Source organism: Crassostrea angulata, chromosome 6 (genome assembly GCF_025612915.1).
Source record: "Crassostrea angulata isolate pt1a10 chromosome 6, ASM2561291v2, whole genome shotgun sequence".
NCBI lineage: Eukaryota > Metazoa > Mollusca > Bivalvia > Ostreida > Ostreidae > Magallana > Magallana angulata.
In genome coordinates this window covers 43,598,602-43,613,783 of record NC_069116.1, presented here as the reverse complement: position 1 = coordinate 43,613,783, position 15,182 = coordinate 43,598,602, and the positions used below count along the sequence as shown (strand labels likewise).

Here is a 15,182-nt window from a genome sequence, read left to right as displayed (position 1 = left end):
AATACAGAGTTTGGCATTTAATACTTAAAGGATTATAAGTACTAAAATAAGTTTAAGGTTGTATGGGGCATCTATCGATATTAATGTGGATAAAAGTACAATATTATCAAAATGCTTTTACCGGTTTAGAATTTTGAAATTTCATAATATTTGATCAAAAATACGTTTTTGGAAAGATCCCCAGCTGGATTCGAACTCATGACTTACAAGTTCTTGGTAAACGCTCTAACTCATTGCGTCACGATGTTTGTTAACAATTTTATCTATTATATTACACTTGATTTTCTTGTTTACTTCGATAAATAGTACGTCACAATATGGAGGTGTCCCATACCACCTTAATCTGGAGAGCAGACTTGCCCCCTTGATTTTTAAAATATAGGACTGGTGCTTAGTTTTCAATGTTTTTAAGTTTGATATCGTCAACAGTTCTCGTGATTTTATTGTACACATGTATGTGGTTTGTGACAAAACCCGGTAGGTAGAAATTGTTTTCGAAAAGTTGAGATGGATTATAAGAAGGTTAACACTAATTGTCCTGGTATTTCAGTAAAATGCATTAAATCATATCATTGTAAATCTGGTATTTTCTTCAATGCACATGTATTTTTCTTTAATAAAGCCTAACTGAGTGTCAGAAACAAGATAATCTAAACTAGATTATTAAATCTTGACTAAGACAACCTGGAATAAGTTTATATTAAGTATAACATTCAATAAGTATAACATAAGTATAACATTCAAAAGTATAATTATAAATGGGTCGCCAGTTTTTAAAAAATTGTCTACGTTTATCTCCCTTTGTCAAAAATTACATAATTCCCAACCGTTTAGAAATAGGAAGTTCTTTCTTTTTTTTTTTATAAATACAATTGATTGTCTTGAGGATAAATTTCTTTCTGTCAATCCCAAAGAATTAAAAAAAAAATCGACAGTATATCCATCGCTACCTAAGGATTTATTGTTTTTCATGTTTCATAAATTTCATTTTCAGATATATTTCTGTCCAGGGATTCTGAAAGACATTCATTCAAAGATAATACTTAGGAATATACATTTTCTTTCAAATACGATTTCAAGATGAAACAATTGATTTAAAACACATGGGAGAGGTAGTAAGGATTTAAAATGAGAAATCATTTATGAAAACTGGAATTGAAATTTCGGTGGCTTTCTAGCCGTAAATCCAACAGAATTAGATTTCTCTCTAGAAGTCAATATAAATAGCACAATCTCAGAACCTTTAAGTGCTTGATGTAGGGCGTTAATACAATTGCAATAGAAACGAAATCAAAATCACAAGAGGTTGATTAAGTCATATATTGGAAATAGATAATGGACGACCTCCGTGCGAGCCACAGCTTCTATACGCGACGTGTAAATACCATTATATCCGAAGATTCGATTTCCGATGAACTCCGAAGGGAAAATGTCACCTTGTGATGATATTCGGAAACTGATGCCCCCGACGAGAAATCATCGGCATAAACAATTATGAATGAATAGCGAAGAGTGTTGCTTGTGGCTTGAGGTAACCAGTTGAGTTGCCCAACCGGGAGAGTTCAGCGAGAGAAGATTCAAGATATCATCGCACGCGCATCGGGAGAGAACTTCATGGGAAGTGAGAGATTGTGATAAAAAGGAAGGCATCGCTGGAAATCGGAATACTTGAGGAAATATGGCCAACACTTCGCCAGCCTATGTGATTGCACCTTCAACTCGGACCGTAATTATCGGAGTGGACGACAGCTGTTTCTCGGAATATGCCTTCAACTGTGAGTACAATTAATTCTGATCTTCAAATGAGGAAGTCATTTTTTTTTGGAGTACGTCGGCTTAATTAACGATAAGTAGAACTTTAAAAAAGCAAAGAAGATTGTATTGTGGTTAAAAATAGAAATGTTTTGTGATTTCGTTAGAAAGCATTTGTTTTATGTTAGAAGAACATCGTTTAAGAAATATAATAGCGAATTTTTTTCCCCAAATTACATGTATTTTTAACAAATATAAAACAGATGCTCGTTTAATGTGTAAACAGGGGGGTGATATTTGTTTATTTCTGTCGAAGCATTTTTAATCGTGTTGTTGCTGTTGAGAGAAGTTCTTTCTCTCATTACAGCATGTAGGTTTTACTACTAATAAATAAGAAATAAAAATTGCCGGTCGGTTTACCTTCATCACAAATTTATTACAGCGGAGAGGGCTTAATTTATGACTCATAAACTCGCCTGTTTCTTCACAGTGCTTAATAACCAAATTATACGGTACCAGGTCTGAAAGAAATTTTTTTACACATAGTACAGAAACTACGATTTGTTACAACAATGTAACTATTTGAAATCGTATACTATACAATGAACCAAAATTATCGTCATAGAAATATATGAACATGTATATAATTTAAAAACTTTTAAACAAGTATAACATTATGTTCTATAGCCAAAAAAAATGAAGAAGATTAATTGACCTTTTGAAACATGCCTCGACAAATTCTGGGTCAGCTTTTCAAATTAGCGACATGAATCGACTTTGAGGTAGTTTTATTAATGGATAGCTCATTAACTGGATTAAACTGTTGAAAATACGACGTTGCCATGAATCCTTACTTGAAGCTAATGCTCGAGTGTGCACGTGCGGAAAATGTTTTCATGGAGTGGCAATATTTCTTTTGAAGCATTATCGAAATTGTTCAGTAATTAAATAGATACAAGCAAGCAGAACGAGGACCTTTTTAATCAATTAGTTTATTTTTTTAATTAATAAGAATAAAGATAATCGTGTGTAACAAAATAACCAAAACATGTACCGAATATGCTATTAGTTACATTGGGTAGCATACTTTTGATTTGAGAAAAATGATGGGATAAGTCATATTTAGCTGCACACAGTTAGACGGTCACTGAGATTATTTATGTTTAGTTAAAACATTTCAACATATAGATGTGAAAGTTACATTGCTACTGAAATTAACTAAAACTGGACATTTATATGCAGCTGCGCTCAATTTCATCATTCCTGCTGTCAACTGCGGATAGTTAAAACATTAATATTTTCGAGCATAGTTATTCAGCTACAAAAAATTACATGCGTTTACTTTGTTACATGTATTATGCTAAAGTGCACAAAGTTACAGTACTTGTACATTAAAATGCTGGCACTTAATTATATGTAATAGCTACTGCACGTGCATTAGTTACTGCGTACAACTACAACTGTTATAAAGACACATTAAGCTGCGTGCAGTAACACAGTTACTGACCTCAATTTTAAACAATTACATAGTATCTATAATTAGCTGCCTGAATGTATAAATGTTCTGCTTTTGACTATGTTTAGGTGCAGTTCTTCTTAATTTAAGTATAACATATAGTAGTTTCTGCACATTTACTCTTACATACAATAAATGGGGGGAAAAAACGAACCTTAAAATGAATCCGTGTCATGATTGACCAAGTAATCATAATTAACGGTTCATGTTTTCATAATCAAGTACGATAATCTCTATTAGCAGAGCAGAGATGATAAAGGGGTTAATCATTATCGCTCTGGGTATCCTCTCGTTTCCAACAATTTTCAATTATCTCGACACCATCATGTTGCGTAGCTTCTGTAAAACAAACACGTTAAATGCGAGTAATTAGATACAAACATGTACACTTGCCTTTCCTGCATTCTGATTACTTTAAAAGCCAAAACGATGTCTCTTTGCAGGATATAGATAAATCGCACCAAGCTGGACTTCAAATGTAGGGTTTGATGACAAAAGGCACCATGGGAAATCAACTTTTGTTACGTAGTGACGTGCTTGTAAGCTGATAAAAGGCTGTTTATTTAGCTGCTCATTTTATTGCCCCCTTAACCTTATCATAGGTATAAATGTAGGGGGAGGGCAATATTTTATTGTTTCACAACGATAGGTATTTAGTTGTGGTGATTAGCTTAAAAGATTTCCTTATCATTCACTGAAGAAAACTGGTTAAAAGTTGTTTGGGTTAAGTTTAAACTGGTTCTTACAAATCACAATTTAAATTGAAGAAGAACCGTATTATAGAATGATGAATTCAAATATTTCTGAATAACGTAGTTACAAAGAATCAAATCAGCACTTAGCAGTCCACTTTACCAGAGATCATTGGATCGTGTTCGAACCCACAACCTTATGCTCCATATCATAGTGGAACATGTACGTGTTGCTCTAAAGCGTTTTAAAACTGAACACTCGCATGAAAACAATTAGAAAACAAAGTACAGACATCTACATGTATAAAGTCAACTAGTTTGAACTGTAGTTCAGTATTTAATAAATATATCGAGAAAAAAAACCTTAGACCTTAATGAGCCTGGGTGGTCAACTTTAAGCATCGGAAATATACCTTAAATGTTTATATATGATTTGTTAAGCTTTAAACTATTATCTAAACAAGAAAAAATCCATAATTCTCAGCTTTTAAATTTTAGTATTTTCCTATATCTTCAAATAGAGCTCTTCTTGTAGAGGAGATCAATACAGTCTAAAAATGACGATCCAGTCCTCATAAGACCTGATAGTGTATTAGTACAAGAACTCTGGTTAATAAGTTAGACTTGCAGATCTTTGCATAAATCTGTGCAAATAATGACCGTCATGCCACGAATTATAAGATACATAAATTATAGGATACAGACCCACTTTGGTTTCAAAATCCCGGAACGTTGAAAAAAGAGTCAACATTTTGACCAACAGAAAACTAGCGTTTGTCCAAGGTAGCCTTAAAATAGGTTTTTATGTAGTTTTTTCCCCTTCATTTTGTGTTGTATAACAAGAGCAATATACATGTATGAATGCAATTATGGATTAAAGCAAAATTTGCAATGTTTACCAAATCTGAAATAAAAATGATGTCGGTTGAAACGTTTAATAAAAATTCTTTTGAACTTTATTGTTGAAACCAGGATTGGCAAATTAATAATAATGGTCAGTCAGAAGGTCTTTAGTTACAAACCACATTGCTTTCTGTTGGCATAAGAAATCGCTGGCACTGGCAATGCTTCAATCAAATATCATTGAAGTGGAAGTAATTAACCCCTAACAATCATTAAGTGAATTTGTGAATGAAACGTTTCTGTTAAATTGTCTATATTCTCTCTTCTGTAAAAATAAACTGAAAGACAATTGGATCTCGCTACGAAAGCGTAAATAGTGTGTTTCAAGGATAAGTAAACAAATAAAGGACAGCTGTGCTGAAAATATGACACCACCGAGACATTAAAAATATTCTAATTTTATCCACGATTCCAAAAAAAAAATGACCATACGCCTTCTAATACTAAAATAAGATTTGATTGAAACACGTGGATGTCATTTGCTTAATTAGTGAAATAGGAGAATGTTGTTTTGGTGAATTCTTTGTTTTTGAACAACGCGTATCTGCCTACTCACGATCGGAATCCGTCCCTAAGATGCAATTATTTTGGAAAATTGATGAGTTAAGAAGTGAAAAGGGAACGGTTTTCTCGGTCTCTCATTGTTTTCATGAACCCATTTTTACGAGAAAACCTGTGTAAACAAGTTAGTTTAGGAACCAAAGATTAAAAGATTTGATGGAGTTGTTACCATGAGCGATGGGATTATCTCGTTGAAATAAAAAGTCGTGCTCAAAACGTTTTACCGATATCAAACAACACTTGGCATTTCTCAAGACCTCGTCTTGTAGGGATCCAATAATTAGAGAAAGTCAGTGTTAATGTAATCCATGATGGCATGTTGTGACCCCTAGCCTCTAACCAAGATGGGAGCATCAGAACAGCAGCAAATACTATCGATTAGTCTTTAAAATTGGTTACTTAGTGTACTAATGTCAACATAAATTGTATTTTTGATGACTTCTAAAATATTCTTCGCAAACCACCATTAAAGAGATGTCGAAAGAGTTTATGTAATGTCAAGTGATTTATGTTCACAACATGTAATTTTTTAAGGATTAGGTTTACCCAAAATGAAAAAAAAATTCCACTGATGATGATGAAGAACCATCTGATGTGTGCTATAGACCTTTCATTGTACAGTGTTACATTTTTCACTTTCAAAAAGTTGGCTAATGACCTACTTTTTGAGTTAATGGCCATTGAATATGTTTTGAAAAATTAATAAAAATCCCTAAAAAACTTACACTATGATTGAGATTTTCTTAATTGTAAAAATAATACAAATTGCTAAACTCTTTAAAAAATGAATTACAGTTTATGAATGGCAATGACTTTAAATAGATACAAAGCAATACACTTTCATTCACAATCTTTATAAATATTTCAGTCCAAATTTCCTCAATGACATTGAACTTGTATTACAATCCGAATTTGAGAATCAAAACCCTGAGTAAACAACGTTCTTAAAGCAGAGACCTATTACTAAATATTAATTGGTATATAATTCATTAATACTATGTATCCTATTAGGTTTTTTCTGATACTTTGTTTGAATATATTTTTGCGCTGGTAAATATTTTTTAGTCACAGGTAATGTTCTCGACTTAATTTGTTAACCTTACCTTTACAGTACGGGAACTTGAATATCAATCTAGAGAAATGTTCTTTACGTAAATTGGCTGCGATGTAAATGCAGATTTACATAATTCCTAAAAAGATGTACGATCAAATTGAAAGCCATTTCACTTTCGTTTTATTAATTTTTTTTTTCAGTTTACTTGACCCACGTGCGAAAGACCGGGGACAATATTGTGTTGGTGCACGTTCCCGAGTTCCACGGGGTGATCCAGGCACGTATGTTGATATGTCAATTATCATCGCATGCACGTGTTCGATTAGTTTATTGATATACTGAAGTAACAGGTACGTGGTATAAGGTAAGCCACGGATTGTCTCATCCAAACTTACATGTCAAAACGTGTATATCAACACAGCTAAGTGCCACTTCCTTTCTCTGTTCTCATCGGAACTTGGTTTTAAGAAGTGATAGTGAAAGTTGCTCTCTCAACACCCCTTCCCACCACCTTAAGGAAAAGGATATTTGGCGAGATAAGTCTGCGTTCAGTTCCCTTTATTTCATGATTTTTTAAGGTAGCTAATTTACAGTATGACATACATGTAGCTCCCTTTCGCTAATAATGAAAGGGATACTACGGGTCTATTTTTTTAATTTGTTATGAGGAATATATATAACGTCAGGTGCCTGTAATGACCCATATTGACCATACCACTTTAAAATTTACTCGAGCCATATGCAATATATATTTTTTTTCCAAGAAATTTTAGTGGTGCATATACATGTATAAATAAATTTACAAAAAACATGACGACCTCAATCTTGCTCTAATTATATTAAGGATTTTTTTTTCATTTCTTGGGATCGATGTTCCTTGGATGTAAAAAAAGTAGTTCGTTGGAACAAAATGCCCCAGCACACAAGATGCCTGTAAAAATTGCTAAATTAGTTGTACATGTATATATGGTAGACACATTAAAGTTGTCGGAGATCATAATGAGCGAAAAACAAGAACTCTCATCGTCTAATAGAGTTAATAGAGAATGGGGGCTTAAACCCCGACACAGTAGCTTCTATTGTTTATGTTTGATTACCGACGATACACAGAATCAAGATGCACTAATGGTATCCTTGCGTGTTTAAAAGAGACTATATTCTCCAACAGCTTAACCGAGGTTGTAATTTTTTTATTCAAATTTGCCGAATGATAAACATTGGTGTTTCGATTAGCTGTTATATCTACAAAATTACCATGCAACGATTGTTGCTTAATAACAAAGCTGAATAAATTTTTGTCACTGTCTCTCAGAGAGAGAGAGAGAGAGAGAGAGAGAGAGAGAGAGAGAGAGAGAGAGAGAGAGAGAGAGAGAACAAACAATTTATCACTTTAAGTGAGTCAATGAATTCTCGAGGACAATAAATTGCCTAGACCTACGCCTAATTGCATACTGAAATTACACACGGAATACCTGAATCATAGTAAAAAAAATCTTCACAGGCGATGAAAATGTTATAGAAATGCTTCGGAATTCCGCTTTCACTGTGCCAAACTTGAACCAGTCTGTTTATCACAAATCAAAATCACGTATAAAACTTCATTAATTTTTTTTTTCATAGAAAAGAGAAAAGACATGTTATTTATTTTTACTCAGAGAGGCATGTGTTGTGGTTCTGAAAGTTTAATCCTGTGTCTAGAAATAAGCTGTTGTTTTTGTTTTTGCAGCTGCCATGCTTACGGACCCGGGGGTAGTGCACGAACTGGTGAAGGAGGAGGAAATTCGAACGCGACAACTGGTCCACAAGTACTCCGAGAAAATGAAACAATTTGGCGTAAGAACAATTAACAGGCATTGTTATCGTTTGCTGAACGCGAAATTTGAAGAACTGTCAAACAACTATTATATTTCAGATCTTCTAAATGCATTTAGCTGATTAGGCAACGAGAATGTAATTGTTCAACGTACATGCACACTCAAATCTGTTTTATTCTTTGTAAAGAACTAATCAAGATGATTGGCTATTGTAAATATTCGTTAAGACTTTCGAGGGCTCTATCACTAAGTAACTGGAACAAAAATGTCTTGTTCTGTTACAAGCGATAACAAATGATCTGCACTTTAAAGCCTAGTTCAAGCACAGGAAATAAAGGAAGTTAAGCCTTGTAGCTCGTTAAAGATTTTTTTGCTACAAATCAATACAATTTCTGGTTTTTATCTCAGCTCGGAGGAAAGATGAAACAAATGACTGGAAAAGTGGGAGAATCCATTATTGAGACGTCCAGAGTAGAACACGCCGATTTGATTATAGTTGGGACCAGAGGCATGAGTAAGGTCCGGCGGACATTCTTGGGGAGCGTCAGTGACTACCTTGTCCATCACGCCAATGTACCCGTGCTCGTGTGTCGTCATAAAGAATTCGACGCTCAACACGACCGCGTGCACCACCACCACCATCATCGATGACGTCACTTCACCGGAAGCAGAAACTCATTATTTTTAGACGACATGTTTTTTTTCTTCAAACTGTGAAGAGAAAGAAAGCGCTCTTATTTATTGTTTGTTATACTTAATACATTTGTAGAAATGGGTGCATGTACTTAAAAACATTAATTAAATACATTGTAAACCGTTGTGTGATTTCAAAATAGATACTCAGTGTATGTTTTCCCCCTATTCTTCATTATTGATTGTAATTCATGCTTGTATGACTAAACAGAAATCTACGCTATCCAGAGAACGCCGGCCTATCTGTTGGCCAAGAAAGATACGCATAATTTTAATTTTCAAAAACTGTTGAAGATGCATTGTTTACCTTTTAAATTGTCAACATAAATGGTCAAATTGCTATGAATAATAAAAAAATTTTTTTATATCGATCGAAACGAAAGCTTCATTGAGAACATGAAGTCCACGGACTCGCACGGACCGACCTTAGTCTTCGAAGTAGACTGTAGCTACCATGGAAACCTTCACATGTATCGAAAATCATTCTCCTGTTAAATTCACAGAGCAATTATAACGAGACCTTAAATTTTCGGAGAGGTGAAGCTACAAACAACATGCAGCAGCTCATCTCAGAGAGTCGGACACGTCTTGTTGATATCAATTTACCCAGACTTAATGGCCGACAATGCAATAGACGAGCGTACGTCACATTGCTGTTTGACACAACATCACGAAGTCCAAGGTCTTGTTAAAATGGTTGTAAATGTAATTGTATCGCTACTTTCATTACTTTCGTAATCAGTGATACTGATATAATCTTTTAAATGTCTGTTTGATTTGTACCTTTAATCACAACTATTAGGTTCATGTAAAATATACAAAATGCATTACATGCAGTGTAATATGATCATTTTATTTCAGATTCAAAGATGATCACATATGTATCTTATTAATATTCAATATTTAGTTTTGAAAGTGAATCCTAACTTCCTTTTTGCCATTGCATCATTGCAGGATATGTGTGTACATGCATAATGTATAAATTGTGACACATTGTCTACCGATTTGATTTTACCCATATAGTGGGACCGTACATACATGTATGATAGAGTCGCTTTACCAAGAGTTTGGCTTGGACTTTAGATGGGTCATTACTATCTTGTTTGCTCACCTCAAACAAACTGTCATCAAATGTTGACCTCCTTTCATCTAATTCGCAAAGAAAAGCTCATTGATATTCATAGACTGTAAAAATCGGGAAGTTTTTTTCTTCTAAGAACTGCTCTGTCATGTGAAATTGACGCTGTTTCAAAAGAAAAATACAGTTTTGTATAAGGTTGGGCAAGTTTTATTGCGTTTAATATATTCATATCTATTTGCCAATGACTGGACAGTTAACCATGAGTAGACCCCGCCTTCTTTAGTTTGAGTTTGTCACGTACTGTTTAAAGTCTTGTTAAAACGGTTCTAATTGCCATTACCGGTAACTCTTTAACATTTTACTCATAGCTGCCTCTTTACACCAAGAAACTAAATAATTTGAATAAAAGACATGAAAGACATTAACAAAATCAAAAGAGAATGTTTAAACTGGCAAGAAATATGTTTTGAAAGCTGGTCTTTAGTGTCCGAACCACTGAATTACCCCTGCTGACCATGAAGAAAATCCTCACACACAAAAATCTCTAAAGCAGTAAAACTCTACCAAAGGTAATTTTAGAATAACAGAAAGTCAAGTCTGAACTAATTGCTTACATTTATATATCTAAGACATTATTTCAATGACAAAAATAAGTTGACACGCCCATTTTACTACATTCTTTATCGTTTAAAAAAAATAAACAAAAAACAAAAACAAAAAACTAAATCTTGTTGTGGTATATCTTGTGAATATCGACTATGTAGTCAATGAAGTATATTGATTTAATATGATAAAAATAAGAACAAAAAGTTAATAAACAAAATCACTTTCTATAGATATACTATATACATGTACGATCTAAGTTATTGGGAGCAAATTCGTATTGATCATTTTCTGTCCAACTTTTACAATGGCCCCATAATCTAAAGAAAAAAAAATAAAATTGAGAAATGCATATTTCATAACAAATTGCATTTTCATTACTATCTTAATATAACTTTGGAAGGTTTATCTTTTGTAAAACGCTCTGTCCATTCCTTGATGTTTACAGAAACTGCACTCAAATGAATTTATTCACTATTAACTATTTTTACTATTTAAAAAAAACGACTGTTGCTAATGAAGTCCGTGTTTCGAAGCCAAACAATAGGAAGTGTCCTCTGTTAACTTTTACGTTTAATGTTAACGAGACAAGCTATTTCAAGTTACAGTTGTCTATCTTTGGATCATTGTTTTACTATTTTTCTTCTTTTAATCAATACTAGACTTTGACCCGTGCGTGCACGGGTTGACATTGCATAATTTTGATATCGGACATTTACGAAATAGATACATCGACACACCGTATTTTTGAATTTTACATAACCAAGCTATAAGCCTAAAACAAAGGTATTAATTTCACTACACTCTTCTTAGTTAGAATAATCTAAATGTGTCTCGGGACAGGCCTCTACCACAGTTAAAATGCCTCCCATATACCGGTATTAATGTAGCAAAAAATTGCAGAATCTCTCCGAAACGATTTTGGAGAAAATTGATGAAGCTGCATTGGAAAAAAAACCCAGTCAAATTAACAAACCATTTTGAGGCTGTAAATACCTTTCATCTAAAAATTTATTGATATTAATGTAGAATTTAACACTTTTTCACCAACGTTTTTTACTCGTTTCTAATTTACACACCATGTTGACTTTCGGAACTCTTGGGATTGTTCATATTATATGCACTGAGTTCGAGTTATCTCCCGTATTCTCTTTAATGAACAGAATATATGGCAAATTTTCAATGAAAATTTATACGTATTATTTTGTAATTTACGTTTCTAAGTTTATCCATGCAAATGTGATATTGTAGAACATAAACTAAAGAGCCTCCCATGATTTAGCATGAATGTAATGCGCATGCGCAGGATTGTAAAATCCCAAAAATCCAGATGATTTCCGGATTTTTTGAAAGAATTTTTGTTGATTATTAATTAGCGAAGCTTGACTGAAGAAAATTAAAAACAAATTGGTAATCTTTAAGTACCAAATGAATGATGTTAAAAATATATGAAACAAATGAAAGTACTCTTCCGATTTCTCGGTATTAAAGCCCAAAAATTCGAGTCTATTATTTTAATATAATAGTAATATAGATAGATATATAGATCTAGATTAAGTAAAGATATTATATCTGCTTACCTATATCGATGATCCGTCACATATGTTCATGTATGATCGTCTGTTGCAGATGACAGGACAATAATGTATTGCCAAAAGCAGCAGAACAAGGAAACAGTATATTATTTAGATTATTTAGACGTCTTCCGTACAAAACAGCTGATAATCAATGTTAGTTGAAAGCTTTAAACAGGGGGAAAATTGACATATATTCTAAACGTATTGGTGATTTCATTCCTATCTCCCTATCTCGTTCAAACGGTGTATAGCTATTTTGTACCACGACTATTTACTTATTAGGTTTGTTAATGACTGTTTACAGAAATGTGTGGGGTCCGCCTCGCCTTCTATGGACTCTACCAACCCCATATATTTTTGTAAAAAGTCAGTAACAAACCTAATAAGTGTTTTGTTTTGTCGAGGACCTTAAGTTTGATATGTAAACAAAAAAGATAATATATAAAATTCATAGCTTTATTCTCTAATTTTTCATCTTCTGAAACCTGGATGCCATTGTAGGATCGTTCAAGCTTATCTTTTAAAAAGATTGGTGAGCTAGCGCTGTAGCCATCGTAAAACACATAAGCAGATTTTTAAAACATTGGTTTAAATATCTGAATCGATTAATTAACAATAGGAAGGTACAGTGGTGTTATTAGTAGCCTACTGGAATTGTGCTGGGTCTCAATTTAGAATTGTGAATCTAAAGTGGACGGCACATCTGCAATGGCATAGCTTATTGCCTTAATCATTATGTAGTTACTGTAATTTCAATTTCGAGGTGAAAATTTTCAAGAACCATTGGTACTGTTTTGTAGCAATCGTATCTTCTCGGGCCTTTCCGGCAAGCTCGGAAAACATATCCGAAGTTGTTTTCCGAGCTTGAAGGAATTTAAGATAAAGTAAGCTATCTATTATAATATTGAATATAACGTATAAGACCTTTAGCTATTGTTACTTTTTGACTTTTACAATAAAACACAAAACTTCCTGTGAATATAATAAAACGAAATTCAAATGGTACAGTTTATCTACAGTAGTAAAGTATTCCCAGAATCCCCCACTATGGAGTCGAGCATGCGTATTCAATTTAAAAGGACTAACGTAGTTGCTAGAGCTCGAGAGCGCTAGCAAATATATTACGTCACGGGCAAAAGGGTCTCACTCTAAATTTTGGGTCTTTAAAATTAAAGGTATGGTTGAACGTTTGTGTAAAATATCAGCTCAAATAACGTAAAGTCTGCCATGTTGCCGTGTAACTTTTGACGCTCGCCGTGTAAAGAAATTTAAAAGGCAATCACGTAACGCGATTCATCCAATGACTTCGAGACATTCTAGTCCGAGGCAAAACAAATAATGTTATCAATCCGGAACAAAATGGCGTTTGGAACGGATGTTAGACATGTTGTGACGATGTAGCCTTCCACCCTTAGTACCCTATTTTATCCTAAGGGTGAGTTCATATCAATGGAAGAGCCACTGTAACAGCCTCAAGCGTTACCTTTGATTTTCGCATTTTACAGCGTTCAACGTTTGGGACATTAAAATAAATCTTGTCATTTTAACCTTGCAGAACCCTGTGTGTGTTACAGCATTTTATCTCATACATGTGGTGTATATTACCCGTGTGATAAACCTTTGCTTTATCAAACGGGTGATGCATTATCAAATACTTCCGGTCTGACCTATTTTGGACATAGCCCTTCGCTTCTACGAGTGACCAATTTTCGAAGATATGCTAGTACTTTCAACATAACTATATCTACTACCAAAAATGATATAAAATTTTGATAACATTTTGTCAAAGATTTAAATTACAATTATGAAGAAAAACATATAACTGTGTAGCATAGGCGTCAGAAACGGGTGGTAGGGGGTGGTGGGGAACCCCTCCCCCTTTTTTTGCAAAGTTATACAAAAACATTATAGAAGACCTTGTTTTGTTTGTCAAGATTTATGATAAGTTTAGCCCCCCCCCCCCAACTTTCAATTTGCTTCCGACGCCAGTATGTAGTTTATTAAACTGCAAATCACGCGCGTTAGCTATCGAGGAGTTCATTCTAAAAGAAGAGATGAAAACAGAACACTGAAGTTAATATACAAGAACTTACCGAAATAATGTTTCTTATGACTTTGATTCCACCACTAGTAAGCATCATTATTCAATATTTTCAATTTAGAATCATTAGGCTAGTGTTTGTTTTATAAAACAACAACTGTTCTTCGTTCGAGATCGAGTCAATTCAAACAAACGAGCATTCGCAACTTTATGTATATCAACAAACTATGATTATTCAAGTCTTCTGGTCAGTATTTCTATTCAATCAGGTGATTAAACTCAAAGAAAAATTATTTAGAGCCAACAATTTCTTTCAAGGTTTATTTCAGTGAAACTTTACATTAAAACAGTTAGATTTATCTCCGAAATGACGCACTAAATTATATTGCGCAAGGTCACAATAACCGCATAGCAAAACGTTGCATCATCGTTTTTTTATCTTTGGAAAGATTCAATTCGGGTCATATAAGGGACTGTCTCAAAAGCTTTATAATATAAATCAAATTGTATGAGATAAATAGAACATCTATAATTGTGTGATTTTTATATTTGCTTTATCCAACTCGTTGAAATGGTTATATTCGCTCGGCAAGCCTCGCGAATATATACACCATTTCAACTCGTTGGATAAAGCAAATATAAAATCACACAATATAGATATCCTCAATTTATCCTGCCACTACCCCTTGCATTGACAAATATAGGTAACCCAATAAACCAAAGCTATATTCGGTCAGTGTCCGAATATAGTCTCTTGCAATTTAACCGACGTTCAAATGCATTGTGGATTCATCTTTCTTGCTTCGTTTACGCCATGCCATCATGGTTCAACTGCAGATATGCAGCTGTCGAATAGAGCTCATTTGAGGAGCAAAATGTGATATTATGTTGCAGG

General features: G+C 33.7%; 1 protein-coding gene across 2 annotated transcripts; it reads left to right on the top strand.

The window, feature by feature from the left end:
* Window positions 1-1,382: 1,382 nt before the first annotated feature.
* LOC128186580 (universal stress protein Sll1388-like) lies at window positions 1,383-9,905 on the top strand. 2 transcript variants are annotated; one of them, XM_052856406.1, is made up of 4 exons: window positions 1,402-1,775; window positions 6,679-6,759; window positions 8,205-8,311; window positions 8,701-9,905. In XM_052856406.1, the coding sequence occupies exons 1-4, from the start codon at window positions 1,679-1,681 to the stop codon at window positions 8,941-8,943; spliced, it is 528 nt and encodes a 175-aa protein (XP_052712366.1). In that variant the 5' UTR covers window positions 1,402-1,678; the 3' UTR covers window positions 8,944-9,905. The 2 variants fall into 2 exon arrangements, with proteins under 2 accessions (XP_052712367.1, XP_052712366.1); XM_052856407.1 differs by lacking the exon at window positions 6,679-6,759 and having other exon boundaries at window positions 1,383-1,775.
* The last annotated feature ends 5,277 nt before the right edge of the window (window positions 9,906-15,182 follow it).

Coding starts and splice junctions, on each gene's coding strand:
- LOC128186580 (XM_052856406.1), top strand. CDS start 1,679: ATGGCCAACACTTCGCCAGCCTATGTGATTGCACCTTCAACTCGGACC. Junction 1,776..6,678: donor CTCGGAATATGCCTTCAACT/GTGAGTACAATT, acceptor TTTTTTTTTCAG/TTTACTTGACCCACGTGCGA. Junction 6,760..8,204: donor CCACGGGGTGATCCAGGCAC/GTATGTTGATAT, acceptor TTGTTTTTGCAG/CTGCCATGCTTACGGACCCG.